This window comes from Liolophura sinensis, chromosome 1 (assembly GCF_032854445.1).
Source record: "Liolophura sinensis isolate JHLJ2023 chromosome 1, CUHK_Ljap_v2, whole genome shotgun sequence".
NCBI lineage: Eukaryota > Metazoa > Mollusca > Polyplacophora > Chitonida > Chitonidae > Liolophura > Liolophura sinensis.
This window is the reverse complement of record NC_088295.1, coordinates 19,088,546-19,112,348: the sequence shown is the minus strand read 5'-3', so window position 1 is coordinate 19,112,348 and position 23,803 is coordinate 19,088,546. Positions and strand designations below refer to the sequence as shown.

Below are 23,803 nucleotides of genomic sequence, written 5' to 3'. Positions count from 1 at the left end.
TGCGCAGTAGAGCGGTTAAGCCGACAGTCCGTGTGTGTATCTCACTTGTGCTGTAGATGCCATAGTTCTGGCCATTGGCTTTACCTCTGTGTTTATCCTTATTACAACTCTCAACTCGGCCGGATACAACAGTCTCTGTAGTCATGGTGAGTTGCTAACTAGTTCCTACATTCACAATTTGTTCTGAAGTTGTATGTATCAAGTTTATTACTAGTGAATCTGTTTCTTGATGTTTTAGCTTTGTGAGCTAGTGAATTTTGAGGGGTGTTAGCCTGGGTTTACTTAACTTCGCTGGTAAGGCAGGGAAAGCTTCGGTTTTAGGAGTTTCTGAAAATAACCCAAGCTAAGGAGGGCAGACACTGTGAGCTAGCGAAACCTCTGGGGGTAGGGGTGCCCTTCCCTGTGAGAAATCGACATCATCGCCAAGCACACCTGTTCATCCTTGTTTTGTCTAGTGAATTCCGAGTTTACCGGAATAAAAATGTCAAACAGAAGAGAAGTATACCACCAGATGAGGGCTGCTTTAAAGGTTGTTGAATTTCTCTAATGGTTAAGAAATGCTTTATCTTATAACCATCTTAAGTTATTTTGCTCTCACAGCATTCGGTTTTATTTTTTTGTCCATTGAATACTGTGAACACATTGAAGCATTGTGACATTGTTTGGTATGTGATGATGTAGTATAAGATGGCGGCTCTCGTTGTAAGAATTAGCGGTCATCTGTTACACCATGTTTTTATCACACATCGCGACACGATGGCGGGTAGAAGTACGGGTTGTTATGGTAAAACCAAAACATTCTAAGGAAAAAATAAAATATAAAAATAATCTTGACGATTCAGAACATCACTACAGTTCTGACTACTTCTGTCAGAGGAAGTTAGTTTTTTTAGGTATGAATTCAGGCTGAAATACTTATAAAATAAATTACTGGAACTAAGCTAGGTCTTAACTTTTAGTTTGGCTTTCACATTGGTACAATTGAGACAAATGACGCTCAGTAGGTGAATAAAGCTATGAATTTAGCTTGGTTCAAAGTATGGTACTGGTGTACTAGATCATTATAGATTATTCTCCGCACTCCCGGGTCATGTCTAGTGCTCCTCCGACCAGCGATTCATCCAATGGAAACAGTATACATCCTCCTGGGACACTGTATGCAAATCCCCATCGTAACGCAGTATTTTATTGGCTCTTTTTCAGAATGAATTCCGGGTTTCAGAAAAACAATTTAACGGTAAGGTGTTTGTGACGCTGTGATTTCTGTAGACCTAGACACACACACCCACACCAACTGATCTTGGCGTAAAAAGTTTGATTTAAAATGATTTGGCTGTCATGTCTTTTGGCTATATGAATAACGCTACAATGAGATTACGTGTTTTTAGCACTGTACATAAATTGCAACAATTGTGTATGTTCATACAGAATTTAGTTTGATATGCAAAGCTGCAAAACAGTCAGGATGCATGTCATTCAAAATTCCAAGAATACATCAAGACCAGTGCTATGGTGTGGTGTGTCCGTATGTTTGTCTAGTCCTATGTACACTTCTATTACAGCTGCTGTGACGTGTACCCAGTCTTTCTCTTGGCTTCTGATTTCTAAGTCATGCTAATACTGTGCCAAGAGCTCAATGGAATCTGCCCACGAATGTCCTAAACGCTTAGTGATAACTGGGAATGTCATTGTTTTTTTCCATGTATTTTCCAAATATTTCATATATTTCAAATTCAAACAAAATCCAACGCTGATGAAAGTTTGCACTCGTATTAATATGACTGGGAATCAGAACAATTACTGCGTGGTTTGGTCTATGGATTCTGGCGCATGCTTGTTGCAAAATGGCGGACGCTGCTGTTAGCCCTCTTGCCGGTTGTCGCGTGCTGTCTCTGGCGTTAGACTGTTTCGTATCCGCTTGTGATTCCTAACTCTGGGGTCGTGTGTGTGGTTTCCGTGTTCTGAGTGAGGCATGTTCTTGAAAAAAAAAAAAAACAAATAAGAAAACAAAAATGAAATCGCAATTTTCCCATATACTTTGCCCGGCGTTAACGGTAACTTTATCTGACTGTACGGTATATGGAAAAATTCAAGCTCTTTTTTTCTCTTTGGCCTCGAATCAAAGTTGTTACATTTCTCTATGGAGAAAAAAAGATACCCTGTCCAATCTTGAAGCCAAATCTCTGTCACCGCGGTGCTATAGCTTAATTATATCACGGCTAAGCTTCTTCGTATCTCATCTGCGGCAGAATGGTCTAGAGTTAGCGCTTGTGCTTCATCAAGGCTTGGCATGCGCCAACTGTCTAGAGTAGCTGTGGCCAATGGCGCGGCCACGTGGCGTCTGAGGACGGGGCGTCCTGTGCTGTGAAAACGTAAGGCATCGGGGGGAGGGAGCATGGGAGGGCAAGAGATGTTCACAGATGAACACTCAACATCTCCAGAAAATATCAGCCAATTAGTTAGGCCCTTCTCGACCTGACATGCGTTCTTTTTTCAGGTTCAGCGGACCGACAAATACCCTTGCCTTATCCGAGGTGGATGTTATACTATATAGTAGAAGCATATATCATATGTGGCCTACATATGTTATGATTAATAATTTAATTTAAACCCTTTTCACTCCTCTTGGTATGTAAACTTTGTAATTTGACTATTTTATTGCATATCCGCATGGATTCTAGAGGGGCTTCATCCCAGGTTCATGTACGTGGTCATCGTCATCAGATTTTAAAGTTTGTGGGTTAATTACGGATTGCCACACGATGAACGTGTTTAAAAAAGAATAAAAACGATCTAATCTCTATCGTGAAACGCTAGCCCTTTTCTCAGATATTCATATCGACTTATACATGTATAGTGTAGTTAAGAGAATTGTTGTTCAGATTTAGTTCCGATCGGATTTTGTATACAAATATAGGACATTTGAAGAAGGAACCTTTGAGTTTCGGTGATCGCTGAGTATAGTGTATGGTACGTTTAAGATTGCTGCTTGTTCCTCTTTTGTTAGGTTATATCGAATCAAGTTTGATGGATTAATTTAACAGGATTAAGATGATAGCTGCTACACAGACTAATCGGTATGTTTTTAGTTTAAGAATCTGGTAGACCGATTACGGTTAAAATGGTTATCTTTACAACTGTCTCCAGTAGGCACACAAACGTTGCTTACTCAGTTTGATTCATGGATGTAAACTTAAGCACGTATTGTTATCATTTCATCTTAAAACCGGAACCGTGATCACTGAAGGCTGACCTTTCCTTATATCTCTCCCAGATGAATTTACTCTTAGCCTTGACGCATATGATTCACTAAGATGAAGCCATCATCCAAACCAGTCATCATAATAGTTTGATATCGCATGTGCTACTGGAAGTGCTTGAATAATGACAACATAAATAATGTTATTGATTAAGACTTTCACAAGGAACCCATAGTACAAAACCCGGCATTAACCACATGTATGCTTTTGAGATATATATATATGTGTGTAGTAAATATACAGCATAGCTACGCATGAAGTGTCGTTTGCTATGATTATGTCATCGAGCCAACAGTTAAACACGTATAGAGTACCAAGCGTGTGTGAGTACGTTTTTTAATTAAAGATAGATAGTATATTTAACACTTTCCGGTATGAACACTCTGCCGAATTTGGAGAAATGCATATTAAATCAAGAATGACAAGAAAGACAACGAAGCACAGCCGAAGACATTATTTGATGTTCATTGGTTAAATAAGATAATACTGTATCATTGATGCATGGTCATTGTAGTCTTCTTAATGGAGTCTTGTTATAGAATGTAATAATGGTAAGCGTATATGTGAAAAAGGCTACCAGTTCGTTCTCACTACCTGGGCCCTGAATAGAAGCCGCACATACTGTATCTGAGCAACTGTTATTGTTAAAGTGCTGCATCTGTTTGAGAATTTATGAGTCTACGCATTCTAGATAAACGCTCTAGAGAGGACGTGTGCATGGGAAAATTTAGATAATTAAAAGTTTTCGTGATATGCACGATACCTTTAGCAGGTGACATATAAATAGAATTTACATTTAATGATGCTCTCAAAGCACCGAAATTTTTATTGGCCATAACGTTTTATAGCTCAGGCCTCGAAAATCCCTGCTTCTTGTTTTGTACTTGCGCACGTAGAGTGCCTTGAAGACACAACCAAAGCTTCTACTAAGCTTGAAATTTTCTACAGATGAAGTGAATGGTCATTTTATTGCGTTAATCAAGTCGTATGCAACCTAAATTGAACATTTTGAACAAAACATTCCCCTAACTGTATTTATGGTGATAAAGCTCCTTTCGATGATTAACAAACGACCCAAAGCTACGTACTCTTCTTCTTTTGTGTAGTACGTCACACTTTACATGGTTGACTATGTGCACTCATAACACACGTAGCTCGTACATCACCATTACAGCGTTAAAGAAGGAGACGATGTGCCAAACTGTAATTTGGACCTTTTTGTGTTCACCTCACATCGCATGGAAAAACCAAGTAGGATTTAAAGAAATCGCGATTTGTATGTATTCTAGACTTATGGGCTTATTGGCAAGTCAGAGAAATAGTGCAGGGTTTAAGGTCTGCCTTAAAACCTCAGGTCAAATTTCAAACACATTTGTATGTGTGAGTAAGCTAAAGTCTGAATTACAAGGCTGTGCTAAGGATTGGGGGTGTACATGTACATCGTGTAATTGGGGTAGCCCGAAAACAATTTTATATACACAGGATCTCAACTTATATACATGTGCGAATGAAATACATGTACGTCATTATAAATAAGATTGGTTGAGAGTTTGACGTTGGGTATTGTTTCTCAGTTGACGGCCTCAGCTGTCATTTGAAAACTATTTGTACTATGAGGCACATCACTCATCGTAGATTTCTTTCATGAAAAGTATACTCTCCTAGTTTTATGTAAGGTTGGCTATTCTGAAAAGTATAGTTTGGGTATCCTGCATACCGAACGTTCATTTAATATGTTTTATATGGAATGTTAGATAGGATTGTCACATTAACACTGACTGGCGCATGGAATGGCCACCATACAGTTTGTGCATACAGACTTCCAAATTTGAAGAGAGATTACCTCAGACGTTTGTCGTATCTGATGACCTCGGACGAATATATTAGAATAATTTGTACGACATTTCTTGTAATGATCAAATTTTAGTATGAACAACAAGAGATTTTATTGTTAACTTGTCAGCATTCTTTTTAATTCGCTATTTCAACGCTTCTCAATACAAGAGATTCCTGGTTAAATGATATGTGGAATAAGATACCCAATTCTTCATAGTCGGTTAACATGGTCAGTGTGGCTTCCATGTTCATGAAAAAATATCTCAAAGAATCCCAGTTTTTGATGTTGCATTTGATTTTTCTGTCAACACAATATAACTCTAGCTCGAATCTCAAATTAAAGACTGATATAGGGTGCAGGAGAACCTCAAAATAATGACTGTAAGAGCACCAAGAAAGGGGAGCTCTACATCGTCAGGGGAATGCATCCCTCTACACGCTAGAAGAACCTCAAAGTAAAGGTTGTTGTTAAGAGCAACAGAAAGGCGGAGCAGTAAAGCGTCAAGGCCGTGCATCACCCGACATGATCGAAGAACCGGAAATTAAAGTTTGGTTTCATTAGCTGGATTAACTAGGGTAAAAGAACGTCACGGCCGTACTTCCGTGTAAATGCTGGAAGAACCTCAAATTTTGGGACCTTACTAAGAACAGCAGGGACTGAGGGCATCAAAATGTCATGACCCTGCATCACACGGATTTAAGGAGCAGCAGAACATCAAACTGAGGATGGCAGAAATAGGGAGGCAAGGCCACAGAATATCATACATGCTGGAAGAACCTCAAAGTGAGTGTTTTTAAGCAAAGGAGGAAGAGGGAACAGCAGAACGCCAAATCCACATATCTACAGATGCTATGTGACATTGGATATTCCATTCTCCATGGTCGGATTACACGATCAGTATTGGTTCCATGTAATGTTAGATACAATGGAATTTCAGGGAGCACTTGGCATATAACTTTGGGGTTTCAGTTTTCGCTATTGCGCGTGGATTTTTTTTCTCCTGGCAAACGCTTTGTAACTCCACTCATTGGAAAAACCTCACATTGGACAAACCTCACACTGGAAAAACGTCGAAGGCTGAATGTGGCATAAAAAGTAAGAGAACCTACAAATAAGGGTTAATGTTAACAGCGGAATCAGTGGAGATTAACAGAGCACAACAGGCGTACATCCCAATATACAGGCTGGAAAATCACACACTATATAAGTTGTTGTGGAATGCAACAAGAATTAGGAGAAACAGAACGTCTCGACCATACATCATCTTGTCGGAAGAGCCTTAAATTAAGCAATTTGTTAACGAACAGCACGAATGAGGAGCGTGAAAGCCGCACATCACACAACACGCTGAGAAAGTCATAATTAAAAGGCAAAGAAAACATTAAACTGAAAGACCATTAAAATATCCTTGAACACTCAAAGACCGATTTTTATTTATATTTTTCCATCGGGTAAAATGCTTTAATAACATTTTCTCTGGTGGTCTGTTGGAAACCAGTGGATGTTTCCAATGGATTTTACTCGGTTGAAAAAATGTCTATAAAATTAAATATAACCATTTTCCTTTGCGGTGCTAAATGATTTTGTATCTAAAAAATACTTTATATTGCGTTGCTTTGCACCGGTCACCGACTATTTCAAATGTTTCGTGGTGAATTGTCTTATAGCCTTGTATGTAAGGGATAACATGCCATCTCTCCAATACCTCGCATTCATTTTGTTATAATACGACGAAAGTTTCTCCGGATGTGTCAGATGTATGAGACTAATCAGTGCGTCGAAGCAGAGAATCGTATACTAGCCGTCAACCAAGGGAATAAAAAGGGCTCTAAGTTGACTAACGAAGTATTGGACTCAAAGTACAAATACAAAGGTTATCTGTCGTCTTTGAAGTAGTACTACTATTTTATTTGGTTTTTAGACGTGCCGTATTTTATTATTTATAAATATAAGTATTTTTTTCAGCTTTTGACAACCTGTTTATATTCATTCATGTTCGAAGCTCGGAAAGCTTGTATCAAGAGAATGGTGGGCAAGTGCTATGGTCCATCTAAAACTACTCCCGCTTATAAAACCATCTGAAAAAAACATTTTAATATGTAAATTTCTTAAATATTACGAATATAATTCGCACATGATCATCTTTTATCCACTTTTTAAAATTTAATAGGCTTTAGTTATATCACTCTTGGGGTCATCATGGCTTACAAAGCCCTGAAAGATAACTGGGCCATTTTGGGGAACTAAGCACAAAAGCAACTCACTTCTCGTCTGTATTATGGCTTTGTCCTTCTTTCTTGTCTCTTTGTTCCTTAACATAACTAATGGCTAAGCTATGAATAGTTGAACGGGAATCGGGTTGTAATACCAATAATACTAGCATGTACCTGGTGGTATAAAACACAATCACTGGTTCTGGCGCCTTTGAGAACATTGTATATATATTACAATGCGGATGATAGTGGTGAGAACAGGTCAGTTAACCGATGTAGGCTTACTGAGGTTTCTGAGAGCTTACAAAAGCCCGCTTCATGGACCATAGAGTACACGTTTTTGCTGTCAAGGCTAATACAGCTCTGGATATGTTTTCCAGGCCTGGGTGTCTGTTGAAACAACGCATGTTTCTCTTGTCAGTCTTATTTAAACTACTGGGAGTTATTTTGGTGCTTACCACCCATCGTTTGCCAGCCTGGGTGTTTAGATAAGGGTTGAGCAACAGATCGCCCTTTTGTACCCCCTCAACCGTCCAGATGGTGAGGTGATGTTCTTTGTTAAATGTACTGGCAGTGTATAACATACTCACACTGTGCACATCACTTGTGTAATATCTTGTAACATAATGTCATCATCTACAAATTTCTGAAGGATACAAAACTGTATGTTTGTAGCTCGCTCGAGAGTTGAACATGACATTTATTTTTGATAGGAAACCTCTGCGTTAACAGTGCTATTTATTTTGTGGGTATGTACATCGACTTATTGTGGGTATGTACATCGACTTTCGGAAAACTCTGAGAGGCTAAAGCTATAAGACGAACAGTACGTCCTTAATGTATTTTTTGACCTATTTTTACACATTGAATTAAATCAGATATTTCAATTGATACTCTTGAACGCATGACCTTTGTCAATTCATACTACAATCTCTTACTGGCGGTTAAATAACAGTTTTCGTGTTAATACCAACGGTCTTTGGTTTGGTAAAAATAGATTTTTAAACATTAATCTATATATAATTTGTGTTAGGTTATATGTGTTTTTATAATATAACAAGTGCAGGTCTGAAGCAAGCGCTTACATCGTTTCTATATTTTCAAAGACGTGTTGACTCAGTTTTTCTTTTTAGACCTTCGTAGCACTAACATTTGCCACTTTGGGAATTACATATAGACTTGTTGAATCTAGGCGTCACAGCAGACAGCTGTATACGTTCTGGATCAGTTTCCCAAACATCATTCAACACAAAGCAACAAAATAACTGAGCAAGTTCATACTGTAAGAAATTAGGGCGGATTCATGCAAAGAGAAGCAGCCTACAGTTTTTATTGATGATGGGAAAACGCAAGGAATGATCAGGCGAATGAATTGAATCAGTATCGGAATCGTGTACTATGCTGGTTTATAAGTTGATGATAATCACAATAATGTATCTCAGTTGCTCTTTGATTGCAACTGTTCATATCTAACGTGGTGATATAATTCAACACGATGAATATACGTCCCTTAGCCCCGGGTTAAGCGGAACAAGATATGTATCAAGCGGAGTGCCACAGATTCTGGACGCTCTGTCCATATTTACTTACAAGAGGACTGTACGCATTGTAAAATTTAAGAAAATTAGACTGAAGGCGTTTGACGGAATATTCTTGACACACTAGTTTCTGCAGTAAGATCTTGTGACGTTGATTGATATTGTCGCACAACACACAGGATCTAAATAATGCCATATGACGAGTTATGCAATAGGCACGAACATGCAATAGGCACGAACTTTCGGCTTGTTACTATCCAAGTTAAAATTGAAACCCTTCCTTGAAACCGTTATGTTTTGTATACAAATACACATATGTTTCACAGTCTTTGCTATATACGGTCAGCTGTCAATGTCGATGTTTCTTGTTAAATACTGTTTGATTTGGTTGAACATTTACAATCACAGTTACAACAAATTCATCATAATTTGAGGTTATAGGCACATGTTTTCATGGAATTATACATTGTTTGCTTTGTGGTGGGATGTCAGGAATTGTCAGCTCAAGACGAGTGATGTTTAGTCTGAGCGGAGGGACGTCACTTGTGGAATATGACAATTCCCGATATCATATCCAGCAGCATACACTATATGTTTTATTATACCGAAAGTCTGTTAGCAGATTAAGCCCCTCTAACTGTATGTGGCTTTAGCTGAAAAAGCCATCGTTCGACTGTTTGCAAACAAGCAGACGACAGGGAGCAGAAAAAGGGAGATAATTGTAGTAAAATTAAAATGAACGAAGCCGTTGGCTTTGCCGAGAGATCGTTATTTGCATCGTGAACATGGGATATTATTTTGTTACTGAGATGTCGCTTTGCATGTACGGTTGTGCCTTAGTGTTTGCGGAGTGCAAATGGTGTAATCATAAGATTTGTGACTTAGTGAGCTCTGGATACTCTATCAAACGTAAACTTAGTCTGTAATGACGTTTATCCATTAAGTAACAAATCTGCATCTTTGCCCCGTGCATGAAGGAATACCTGTATAGTTTTCTGGCTTTAAATCTTATTGTCTCTGTAAACTTGTAAACGCTATATTAATTATTCCGCTGGAGCGTCGCTATCTGATATAATTAAACGTCTCTTTTCTGATATCTAAAATAGAACCCATAGGAGAGACGACGGTGTTATAGTTTGCAAATGACCACGCGTAAACGGTGGAATCAGGAATCTTGTCAGTTTACATCTTTACGGGTTTTATTCTAAGTATTCATATCGATGCTGAAACAGAAACCACTGTAAAGCGCCCCTTTCCTCCACAGCTAAAGCTTAAGTAGGTACAAATCGTCAGTAACTGCCTTGTATTAGACGTCAATGGCTACATTTAACTCAAGATAATTTTTCCTCTCGGAAACATATCTTGTTGTTATGACCCTTCAACCGTTCTTTTCCAGTTTAACTTAACAACCGGTAAAACAAAATCTAAAGTCAAACTCGCTCAGGCGATTCATAAAACTATGAACTGGGCAAGTCTAAGCATTTGTATGCCTAGTGGATACTGACTGCAAGGCCCATTTGCAAAGCAACTTAAGCCACCATTTCCAAAGAAATATGTAAGAAATCACTACAAAAACAATAAAAAAGTGAAAACATGTATGAGAAGCGTTTAGTGTTGCAAGAAAGACAGAAGATAAGTTACGCATGTAATCCAAGTCAAATTTTAAACTCCGTGAATAATTTCAAGGTCAAATACACACATAGGTGTCATAGTCGAGTTTTAACTGTAACAGATCATAAAAGCATCATGTTGATGTAATAAAGTAAGGGCTTCAGTGAAACTATGGCACACATCGCCAGGGATCCTGAACGCTCTGTCTAGATTTGCCAACTAGTGCGATATACTCAGTGTAGGATGTAAGACATTGCACATTTTACCACTTGGCCACTAACAGCTCCAATTCAGAATGTGCAGGGTTATTTATGATCATTATCACCTAGAATTTCCTTAGGTGCCTAGAACTGTGGGATGTTTGTGAGTTTTTGAAAATTATATTAATATGATGTAATTAATATTATCGGAAAACAGAACTCATCATGCACCATTTTGTTAGGCAGTTTTACATGTCCTTAGGACATAAGCAACAGTGAAAATAACTTTTAAGAGATCTGCTCAAGTGGTGCCAGACTTTTTTGGAATGATTTACTATGACACTGCCTGGAATCCAGGATGTGGTGCTGCCAAGCCTTGTGCTCAACTTATTTTGAGGGTTGTTGATCCGGTTGGAATTGCGTCTGTTCCTTTGCTGACAACCTGTAAGAGAGCAAAGACTAGCTAATACGTAAATTAAGCTTAAATACTGATGTTTATGTACTGATGTTTGAAATGTGTGATAATATATTTACTTGCACTCTAGGAAGTATTACCTGTGAGTTACAAAACGTTTGCCACCATACTGTACCAAAACTGTGTACCTGCAACTGGGAAATGTGTTTGAAGTCGTTGGCTATATTATGTTGAGATAAAACAGGACAAAGATACTTTGGTGCACACTTTACAAATCGAGCGGTAAATGTATTGTAAACAGTCTGTAGTTCCATCAAAATGATATTTATGGCATCAGTAATCTGACTTCATTGGTCAGGTTGTCACGTGTTTGGTGTCAGAACATAAGGAATTTATCAGGGCCTAGGAAAGATATACAGAGTCAACGGAATGTCTGTTTTACTCAGAGCCACAGAAAACATTGCCATGGTCACGATTGCCTGTAAGTTTAAATCAAGGCATACAGACGGTATACGACTAAATATATATGTGATGGACAAGCACGTTTATTTACCTGCACAAATGTCTGTATCAAAGATAAACTGACGTACTATTGAGTAATCAGCTCACAATATACTATCAAGAAGGAGACGACTTTCTAAATTAGATAATTATATCCCTGAAACCAAGCAATGAACACTCCATCAACTTTCGCGAAATGATTCATTTTTTACGATTAATAGAATAAACAGTCAGATACTGTTTCTTTCATAAATTATGCCTGTCCATAAATATTTGTTGAATAATCGTATTGAGGGCAACCTATAAACCACATAGACAAAATGTTTGTATGTTGATGGTGTTAACCGCCTTATCTTTGTTTGCGGTTGTTTATGTTCAGCTGTGTGCAAGGGAATGACGGGTATCTTTGACTGTAAGAGTAGAATTTTTCCAACAGTCGGAACTACAGCTGAAATTCGATAGCTGACAAAACTAGGTCCAGGCTAAATATAGAGAGAGGTTGTTAGCCGCAGCTTAAAGTGCTTGCCTCAAAGTATATTGCTACATGTTCAGGGTTCACCTTGGCTGTGTAAGCACCGTGTTAAGGTTTCAAAACTTTACCAGTCTCTGCAACATAACACCAACACATAGAAAATGATTGGGAACAACCTTTTCTTACTTCTGTGATATTCCAGCAAAAACTTCCATACAGAGGTGTCTTGTATTCCTATTTTGCCGACTTAGCACTTGTACAAGCGGCAGCAGCCAAGAATATATACGGACAGCCTTGAAAGGCTGAAGTAGTATATACATAGTTCATACGTTTCATTGACGGTCTCTTGAATTGGGTAGTTTTCTAACACATAGAATTGTCCATAGCTTTCCTCATGTCTCATATTCAACCTCGTCCAGCTTTGTTTATAAATCATCTTGAACGTTGCCCGTAGTTTGCTGCTGTACATGACTGGTAACATGTAAGAATTGGATTTCTGGTTGTTATCCTGTTTCAAAGTCATTTAGTAGCAGTACAATTGCCTGACGGCGTTGTTGGCCCGTCTGATGTAGGCCTATGTACTTTGAAATGAAGGTTATAGTGGAGCCTGTCAGCTTCAATGTATTAAATCTTCCCACATCTAAATGTACGTGCGAATGCCCTTTCTCTATATTTTATGTCGGTGATGCTCTAAAATAAAGATATATGCCAAGATATACATCAACATTTAATTTGATTGGTGTTTTACGCCATACTCGAGAATATTTCACTTATACGATGGCGGCCAGACTTATGGTGGGAGGAAACCGGGCAGAGCGCGGGGGAAACCCACGACAATCCGCAGGCTGCTGTCATACCTTCCCACTTTTGGCGGGGAGAGGAAGCCAGCATGAGCTGGACTTGAACTCACAGCGACCGCATTGGTGAGAGACTCCTGGGTCATTACGCTGCGCTAGCGCGCTAACCAACTGAGCCACAGAGGCCCCTATGGAGATTTAAGTTATATCATTATTGGGTTCACTTGATTAGGCGTAATTCGGGTCGCAGATTCTGAACAATGAGGTTGCAAGCTTCACTAGTTCTATTGCAAGCAAATAGTGAGTCCATGGGTTTATTATAGCGAGACCATGGGTTTGTTATGGCGAGCCTATGGATTTGTTATAGCGAGACCATGGGATTGTTATAATGAGTCTATGGGTTTGTTATAGCGAGCCCATGGGTTGTTATATTGCGTCCATGGGTTTGTTATAGGGAGTCCATGGGTTGTTATATTGAGTCCATGGGTTTGTGATAGGGAGTCCATGGGTTGTTATGTCGAGTCCATGGGCCTGTTATAGCGAGTCCAAGGGTTTGCTATAGGCATCTGGCAAAGTGAAGCGGTTTACTGCAGGCATTCTGGATTTGTCCACCTACAAACAAATAGATAAAAATATAACTAAATATATTTTCTGAATTCTGTCACTGTGATCTTGCATCGGTCATTATATGCGTTTTAGGTTAAAATCCTACTCTACCCTTTTGGCTAGGTTTAGGGCCAAACTCTCCATGGTTTGTTTGCGGAATGGGTTTTGTTTTCACAGTGAACAAGCTTAAATTACACACTTTGTCCACTTTTTGTACAGTACAGTATACGGAAGAAAAGGAATTTGACGGAAAGCATGTTCTTACACTGGAATGTCTTAATAGATATGACATCTGGGCGACCAGGATAATTACTGACAAGAGTCGATAAACAACCCCTGTTACAATAGTTAGCTTACTCATATTACTGGTACAAAATCCTGCTAAGTATATGGTCTGGATAATATACAAAGCCAGCGGTATATTTGTAGGAAGGCGACACATGTCAAAAGCATCCCAATGTCCTGTTGTTTCCAGTATATATACATACCCAGGAAATCCTTGCCAAAGTAAACTCCTAATTGACGTGATAGAATAAACAATGTGTGAAAGGCGACGCGTCAGCAAAAGACAAAACACAATACGTAGTGCTCAAGGCATACTTTATCTGTAATTGTCTTTACCGATGAATTGAATCCTTCACCCGTGTTTGCTGTTAAAAGAGGCCTCTTGCACAGTGGGGAGGTAATGAAGCTTCTCCCTGTACAGATGCTAGCGGCATCCCACGAATGGATTCGAGTTTTTGATTCCGGCTCTCGCTGGCTCGTCTTTGGCGTAGAATGTTTTGGATAATTAATTGGCAATGCGCTGTTTCCCCATTCACCTAGCTCTATAATTCACCACCTTATAGAACTGAAATAATGTGGAGTGTGGAATTCAACATTTATTCGGGCTATTAACTCATAAAGGAGAAGCATATATACATAATGTATATAATGTAAATCTTGTACATTAAAGGTATATATTAACTCGAAGGCGTTCAATCTGGAAGAGCTTCTCTAAATGTTTTCATCACTAATCCTTTTGAAATTACAGATGTGTGCAAGAAGTAGTTAAAGAAAAGTTTTGTTGGGAAACGGAGGATATAGGGGTGGGGGTGGGGGGTTGAGCTGAATCGCACGTGAATAGGGCGCAACAACCGAGAAACCTCTCACCAATGCGGTCGCTGTGAGTTCTATTCCAGCTTATGCTGGCTTCTTGGAAAGGTGTTCAAGCAACCTGCTTATGGTCTTGGGTTTCCCCACCATAATACTGGCCACCGACGTTTAAGTGAAATATTCGACGTAAAGCACCGATCAAGTAAATAAATAAAGACATTAATTGTTTGTTGAGATCAATATCATGTTTCCATGTAAGTGATCTTTATGGTGCGCAAACAGCTGTTTTATTCGTGTTTGTCAGGTTTGGAGAATTAAAGTAAATGAAAAAAATACTTTTCCCCAAATTAAGCATAAGACGCGCTTTTAATTGCATAAGCCATAGTTTGCGAATACCTTGGTACCGAAACGAAAAATGTAGTAATGCACATAAAACATTGTAGAAAAATGCGTCAAAGCTGTAAAACGGTAAGAAACACTTTCTTATCTCGCTTTTACTGAGCTTTTGTTGTTACATGTTTACAAATTTAAACTTTTAATGGGCACCATCAAACTTTCTTAAATGACGTTTAAAAACTAAGCATATTTTTATCTCTTAACACAAACAGGTTCAAACAGGCGAGAAAAGCCACAATAAAGAGTCTTGACCCAAAATCCTCTTTAACTGAACTTTTCCGTTTTTTTCTCTCGACCTACTTTTGTCATGGTGCCGATTTCAGTTCGACACCGTGATATGTTCACCACAGCAATCACGTGTTTACCTTCAGCCTCCATTATCACACCCTTGGCGGGCTTTCGTGGCATTCTTGGAGCTTATCTAGCACCTCCCCTGCCCTCCACTTTTAGAATATATCGAATTCGTATAAGTGGAATATATGTATATACATAAGGTAACTACATTGCTCATGCATTGGGCATTTATTAAGTGGAGGATGGTTATGAGGATAGATATCTTGACTTCTGTCCTAAAGTTATAAAAAGACAGGCTCAGAGTGGAATTCGCTCTCTGAAAAAATAGTATGGACTATATGGGTGTGTTACACAGTGTTGAGCGTATAGGACCAGTTGCAAATCACCTGACACAAGAATAGTGGACGGAATAAGGCGAATTGTGTCTGCAGTGTGTCAGAATAGGCGTTGTGTCTGCAGAGTGTCAGATATGACACGTCAAGACGATTTGGTATGCAGGACGAAATTCCTGGGCCTTGTGCAAAAAATTTGAGGAAACTTTTCGTGAATGTGTATACACATGGTTCTGAATCTGTTTATTTATTTTATTTATTTATTTGATAGGTATTTTACGCCATAATCAAGAATATTTCACTTGTACAATCACACTGTTTACAGATTATGACAGTACGTCAATTATGCGTGGTCGCATGTAATCTTCTATGCGTAGAAAAGTGAAATCATAAATTTTACACTCCATTTAAAACGGATACATTTGCGTACCTATGAACCGAATGTGGTTTCTTAGCTTTATCACCATTCTACACCTAATCCAAAATAGTTAGGTACAAACATGAAAATGTAAGGTTTTTTGAAAAGCGCTTTGTACGAAGGAGATTTGGTAAAGTGTCATATAAGAAATATTTAAAATATTGGTATTCAATATTCAATGATATACATTCACTATGTGCTTATAGTGCCCCAGCCTCAATCCTGTAAAATGCAACGAACAGAGCGAGACCGGCAATATTCTTCAGTTACTTTTTATTACCCGAGCATTCTCCACATTATCTGTGGAAAGGTCGTCAAAGTGAGAGTCAGCTAAATATCGACTTCAACTCTCGTCAGCCCAAGCCAGTGGAAAACCCTATAAGTTGCACAAATAGCAGTAAAATCCTTTTTTCTGCTGTAACCATGCACGGCTTGTGCACTACCCAGAATTTTTTCATTAGTACAGCATCATCGCAACGTGACGTTCTAAAGGAAATAACAATTTTCCTCTCATTTCAAATTCAATTGACACCTGATCTGTTGTACCCCCAAAATGTCTTAAGACCAAGCTGTTGCGTTGGACTCTTTGTTGTAAATGAAATATTAAACGAAATATTAATCGAACACCTTGGAAAGGCAGTCTCATATTTTGCATATTACTTCGTGATTTGCAAAAATGTGCTTTAGATCTACTGTTTTTTTTTCAGAAGACACGTTTCCATTTTAGACCTTCGGCCATCTCTATCAGACCAGAAATCGTGCTATCAGACCAGAAATCCTCAATACCATGCTTGTCCACGCTTTGGTGTATATGTATATTTTTGGGCGTGCAATTATTCGTCGATGAGATATTTCGTCTGTAGTGGCTTTCGTTATAGTTTAAAGCGTATAGCCCACCATTCATTCTGCTCATACTTGCCTTCGTGTAAGTACAAGCTGTTTTTAGTTTTGTTTGCGGAGATTCCATGAAAGCATATTTGTCTGCTGGAAATTTACAGTCATTTACAAATGTGAATCGCTTTGTCCATGTCACTCATATTAGTAGCGTCAACCTATGTTCCTTGAAAAGGGTGGAACTGAAATCCGCCATCAGCGTATTAGCCAGTCGTTTTTAAACATGAACATACCAAGCTTAGCTGCATAAATCAGACATGTATGATAAACGTTGTATATGCAGTATGTAAATATAAATTATGGGAACGTTTGACGTCGCCGCGTCATGCTCTTAACTGAGGTATCTTTATTACTAAGAATTATATCTGTGAAGAGCAGAGGAAGTTTAGCTGGCGCTGTGTTACCCTGGTGATAAAACCTTTCGCTATTAGCTGCCTTCAGTGTTTCGTGTCTTCTGGTTTTCATTAGACGGTTTTAGACGCGGTTCCATACCCTAACGAACCAGTGTTGGGCATCATGCCTGAAACACAAGTATGAATGTTCATCCTTTATCCTTCACTCCTGATTAATAGTTTCCCTATGAGCTGTGGGTATGCATGTCTCAGTTTTGGCGGTTAAACAGCAGTTGAAAAAAAGTAATGGAATAAAATCGCTTTCTTTCATTTTGTGGAGAAAGTGGGCGAATTCATCATCTGCACAAGATCTCTCAGTTCTCTCAAATTTGTGTCAATGAAAAATTTATGAAAGTTATGAATTACTGGTATCCGTGTTTTTCGGGTTGTAGTCTCTGTCGCACTATTAACCTATTCTGCAGTTAGAGGAAAGCGTGCCTGGAGTCAAACAGTTACTGGCAAACTTTCCCACGTACCACGTCCTATCAGTCGTAGGCAACTTGATGTAATATCACAGACGAGAGCGTGGTCGATCTCTTCTTGTCACCCTGACCCCGAGGCTAATGCAAGCACGCAATTTCTGAAAGCTCCCCGTAAGAGAATAGGATCGAAACCATGCCTATGGTAACCTAGAGATTCAAAGCAAACACCTTAACTACGCTGTTAAGACCCACTCACCTTTTTATTTTGAGATCAGTTGTCTGCTTTTACTTTCTATATTTTCTTAAGCAGATATCAAACTTACGAAAACGTTTTGAAAAGGCTGCATGATATTCTTGTTTCAGTTCGTGGACAGGGTCATTACTTTGTCACTTCAGCTGATACATGTATTCGTACACATAGACAAGACGCTAAACCCGAACTGTTCGTTTATGACTGGGCAATGAACGTTGCGAAGCCTATATATATTTCTAGCCTGGGGGAGAAAGGAACAAATCATCTGTAAAACCCATTTCAGCTGTTGTCTGGTGAATGTATGGTTGTTTACTTTGTTATCCATCTTGGACAAACACAGAATGATGGTTCCAGTCGTGCCTTGAAGTACTAGTGGTTAACACCAACAAGTGCCCCCAGCATGCTGTTGGTATAGTTTACCTGTCCTGTATTTAGATGGCAACACGTCTACTGGAAACCTGGTGAAGTTTCCCCTCGTCTTAGTCAGCGGAGGTCGTCCAGAAAGCACAAGTGTGGACATCTAATTGGTTGTTTATAATAACAATGTACTCATTGTCAAAGTATGAGCCATCCGAAAAATACACGAAACTGTTTCAAGATGAGATTCATTGTGTGCTTTAACATACTTGTATCATGAGTAATCGGCAGGAAATTATCCAAACTTTATGGTGGTCTTTTCGGACACGACCTCAGTTTAAGGTAACAATGCCCTGATTCATTTCCTTTTGCCTATGGAAGACGGATGCCGCTGCTCGCATTCTCGAGCCGCCTCATTTAACATCCGCGGGTCGAGATTACGAAAGTCGAGATGAACACACATCTTTCGTAATAAAAGACGCCCCCCAGAACACGATTGGCCGCACTCGTCTTCCATATTTGACCACAACTTTGTCAAAAGTCCATCACAATTCTGTACGTGTATTACGGAACACTACATTTATACGCCAGGTAATATGTTCATTCATTCATTCATGTAAATCTGTAAAATTGAAATGTTATTTGTCCAAGGGACAGTCTTCAGATGTTACTTGCATTTGATGAATACTTCGATTGAGAACGATCGATAAATAAGGAATTGGTGGCTTATTACAATATAAGGATCCTACCAAGACAAACTGCTCCCAAGATTTTAGCAATTTCTAATCTGGTCACACCAGTATCAGTTTTGTGTATCAGTCATGTAACGCGAAATCCCGCCCTAGAGCGAGATCTGCATGTCATCGTTTATACTCGTGTTCACGTGTCTGACCTATTAGTCCATGGGCCCAGGCCCAAAATTTCACATATTGGTGCCACCCATTGTGGCCAAATCTCCTTGCTATTTTCAGGTGGGAATATGTCTTTAGTTCATGTTTGGATATGATAGTCCTCGGCTAGCTGTGCGTGGACTATGTCCCCTTTAATAAACGCACTTATTTATTTGACTGGTGTTTTACACCGTACTCAAGAATATTTCACTTATACGACGGCGACCATCCGCAGACACACCTTCAGACACACCTTCCCACGTACTGCCGGAGAGGAAGCCTTGAACTCACAGTGACCGCATTGGTGAGAGGCTCCGCTATTACTCTACCCTAGCGTGCTTACCAACTGAGCCATGGAGGCCCCTATTGTTCAATGTGCTAACTCATATATTGCCAAAAATCAAAGAATAACAGCGCTATCTGAACCCCCAATCAACTCAGGAACAGAGTGTTTACCTATTATTTCCTAATGTTCCTTAACTAATTCAAGCTGTTCTTCTCAAACATAATGGCAGATTTGTTGAATGAAAGATGATATTTTAGCCCTCGCTGTACTGGGAGAGGGGTCAACTACAGGGGCGAGAAGGACTACATCAGCAACATTCTTTGCAGCCAAACACGTGAAGTTTATGTCTTGTAACATTTTAGAGGATTCTATTGTGGTTGTGTTAACAATTAACTGTTGACTTCATGTTAAAACATACGAATGGTACATTTCAAATGATACACAGTTGGGATCTTTGCATGACCCCAAACCCAAAAAACCAAAAGAAACTGCAAAACTTTTAATTCTTTCAAAGGGCTTTCACACTCTCATTTATCTGTCAGTGGGGTGCCTTAGATGTTTAACTAACATCTTTCTTCGTAGTTTGATGTCTTAATCTCATGGTGGCTTTTATTACGGAACCTTGGGTGTTGGCAGTCATTGGTTGGCTGAGGATAAGATTTCTCTTCTCATCCGAAAAACAAAGTAAATAGATTGCCCCAGCTCACTCTGAAACATTATTGTGGACGTTTTGACCTTGATGTTAAATCTGTCAAGCGTAGGGCTTTTTGATTTAGAAGGCGAACATTCCTTATAAGAAGGGCTTTTCAATGAATGTTTTCATTAACTCCTATACAGTTTCTCCTCTGCACTAGTTCTGGAGGAATGAGTGAATGATTGTGGCTTAACGCCGCTATCCCTGGAGGAAGTCTCCTCTTTGTGTACAATCTAGAGCTTCTAATGCACAACTGCAGCATCGAGCACCGTCTTGTTTGGGACAAAGATTCTTAGGTAAAGTTTTTTGGATTGGTGTTCTAAGTCTGCTGCCATCTGCACCAAGCCAAGCGAACTGGACAGGAGGCTCGTTTGTTTTCGTCCATTATAGAACATCTGTATCTGCGTGATAATCCTTGAGACATCTTTGTCTGTTTTACTATTGGGATAGTGTGCGTGCAAAATTTCATCTGAACGAATATGTTGAGATCTATCAAAAAACGTTTTGGGTGGAACGTTCTGGAGGTAGTTGGTGTATCCATAGAAAATTTTCTACAAGTAAGTTACTGATTAATCACAAACACATTTGGGTGGTACGGTCAAGTCATTGTAATTGTGAAAATGTACTAACATAGCAGTCATGTTATATGCATGTTTGAAATGTGTTCATGTTCGACCCCAGTTGCCTGATGTCCAACGCTCGTCGTAGAATGTTCCACAAACCTAATCTTCTCGCGATATCAAGGATTCAGGGTTATCATCAAAGCAATGGATGATACCTGGTTTCTCCGTTTACATACATGTGAGAGTGTCTTCATCAACGAATGATACATCTATTAAGAAATAATTTGCTGTAGGGTCCATTTAGGTAATGCAGAAAAGGACATTCAAGTATCCAGTGTTTTAAACAATTTACTAGGTTGTAAAAATTTGAAAAAAAAGTTTATTGTCTGATATACACTTCAAAAAAAGTGTTTTTTTCTTCTTTTTTTTCTTTAACTTCAAAGTAGATACATACATTATACAAAGAATATTATGGAATAATTTAGTGTCTTTATCTTAGTGTCTGGCGGAACTTTAAATTACCAGTATTCTTGATGGAAAGTCAAAAATCTGAGCAAGGGTCTGCTCTCACATTGTCATTTTCAGACATGTGGATCACAGGTAAGGAAATGACACGAACGTTTACTTACCTGAGTTAATCTACTTTGACTCACAGTTATAATGGGCGTAAATAAAAGAAGTACACAGCTGCACAGATAAACTGTTGGTAAACTCTTATCAACCCAGCTGAAAACCTTGCAAATCTTACATGTAAATGTACAGGTCAATTGAATATTCAGCCAATAAAGTACATGAAACATTGTCAAAATGTGGACAGGTAAATTTTCTTTGCTTCATAAACAATCCAATCAGCCTTTTACATTGGTCTTATTATATTATAAGCTGAGAGTCCACGTTTCTCTTGCTTTTGCAATTTGCGCAACGCGTTATAAGGTGATTTTTCCTTTTATCAAAACGTGTAATAAAGCAGAAAGCTATCATGTCTTAATTTACTTCTATTGACCATATAAACATGTTTGTGTCAACTAGGTTTGGCCACCTCAGATGGTACCAATATCATGTCTGGTTCATGGGCTATATAATTTTGAATTAAATTCACGTTGAGAAGCTGGACATGAACTGTATCCCCCAGTTTTCCATGATCACTTTTGCTTTTTCTGGGGTTTTCTCTAATGCGTTTACAGAATAAGACGCCATAATGTCAACTGAGCGTTGGCTCAGAATTTATGGGGATTGAGGCTTGGAGCTGGTTGCAGGGGTTGAATGGGACGGGGAGTGGGGGGGGGGGGGCAATCCATGTTACTAACCCTCGTCTTTGTCTTCCTGTCCGTTACCTAATGGCTTATATGTTTTGTGCTCAAAGTGTATGCAAATGCACACTTTTTATAAGGTAATTAAATGGAGTTCCCACACAGTGTATTGTTTTATTACTCATATCAATTTCATAAATACATTTTCATGTTTTAATTCAAATGCTGTTCATTTCTAAAAAAAATAAGATTAAATGGAAATATTTGACTTAACAAATATAAATGTGGCTATTTGCTTCAGCTTAATGCCGCGCATGAACCGTGCTAAATGAGGCTCTTAACATGCACCAGTGTTTTTGAGGAGATGTAACTCGCTGTTTATTTGTTTTACAGATGCTAAAGAGGCGTTTAAGCTTTTCGACAAAAAGGGAGAAGGACGTGTGCCGATGAAAGAGTTGTACAACGTTTTCAAAAGTTTAGCGTTACAAGTTGAAAATGACAAATTGAAAAACTGGGCAGATGAACAGGATGAAGACGGTAAGACGACGATTAGAAACCTGAAACAATAATCTTATTTATAGTTTCCTCAGTGGCGTGTCCTCACAAAGAACTAATCTCTGGATTAGTCGTGGCTGGGTTACTGAACGTTCCAGATTGCATAACAATTTAATGGAATGGGATGATAATATAATGTTATTGTTTTGAACAATGATAGATGGAACAATCACAAATTCTGAAACTTGGCAGGTACGGGATTCATTGACTGGGACCGGTTTAAGCTGTTGTTTGAGAGGAAACTGAGAGAAGACGAAGATGAGCGTGAACTGAAAGATGCTTTTAGGGTGTTGGACAAAAATAACCGAGGTGTGATAGACGTGGCTGACCTGCGATGGATTCTGAAGAGCCTGGGTGACGACCTGACGGACGATGAGATCGAGGATATGATTGAGGAGACCGACACAGATCGCAGCGGTACCGTCGATTACGAAGGTAAGTGGTGCTCTGTTTGATGAGATAGGGGATGAACCTCCCATCGGGGGTCTGAGGTTTACTATATTAAAGGTTCCTGATTGGGGATTGTGATAATCTGGATACTTTCTTCATTAATATTTACTGAAGCTACACACATTAAGATCATCGAATAAGAAAAATTTTGCTGAACGGTGCATAAATTCTCTACCACTATGTATAGCTTGGTGCGTGTTAATGCTATCAAAAAACAAAGCACGTAGTGCAATATTCTAGATGACCAGTCTATATAAACAAAGCAATGATGCCTTTAGCCTAGCTGAGTACAGTTTTAGTAAGTCACGCTGTTTGAACCAAGTTTAGGCTTTCTTAGTAAGGGCACACTATTAGGCTGTACATTTTCATTGCCTAAAACGGGGACAGCGTCCACTACAGTATGAAAAATGTATAATATCATGTGCTCTAATGAATTTTTCCACACAGATATGATCGTGGTTTGGTGTGTACAGTGTGTTGCTTGTGTGGTTCTTAAGTGGTACCTGTCAGTATTGACTGTATCTGTTTAAAAGGATGTCCGTCTTGGAAATGGTTCCCCGTGTGGTAGATTGGTTAGAACCGTGTGGTTGATAGAATCCGACACTCGGCACACTTGTCTCGTCTTGTCGCGATTGATCACTTCTCGTGCTTGTGGATAAAGCACCGTGAATGTGCGTGACAAAGTGGAAAACCGAGCTGACATCATTGTGTCTGGTGGCTGATTTTTGTCCATAAGACCTGTTCACTGGTGTACACAAGGTGTCGGATGGTGATAGTGCTAAGTAGTTTTGTACCTTGCCTCCGCTTTGTTT

General features: G+C 39.0%; 1 protein-coding gene across 3 annotated transcripts in view; it reads left to right on the top strand.

Annotated features, from left to right (window-relative positions):
* Positions 1-20: 20 nt before the first annotated feature.
* The window catches only part of LOC135481319 (troponin C-like), a 26,424-nt gene continuing 2,641 nt past the window's right edge, over positions 21-23,803 (top strand). The window contains exons 1-4 of one of the 3 annotated variants that reach the window (XM_064761173.1): positions 21-146; positions 1,204-1,237; positions 22,380-22,523; positions 22,734-22,976. In XM_064761173.1, coding sequence (XP_064617243.1) covers positions 144-146; positions 1,204-1,237; positions 22,380-22,523; positions 22,734-22,976 — 424 coding nt within the window. In that variant the 5' untranslated portion in view covers positions 21-143. Of the gene's footprint in view, positions 148-1,192; positions 1,238-22,379; positions 22,524-22,733; positions 22,977-23,803 lie in introns of all 3 variants that reach the window. The other 2 variants (XM_064761166.1, XM_064761161.1) reach the window with 2 other exon arrangements.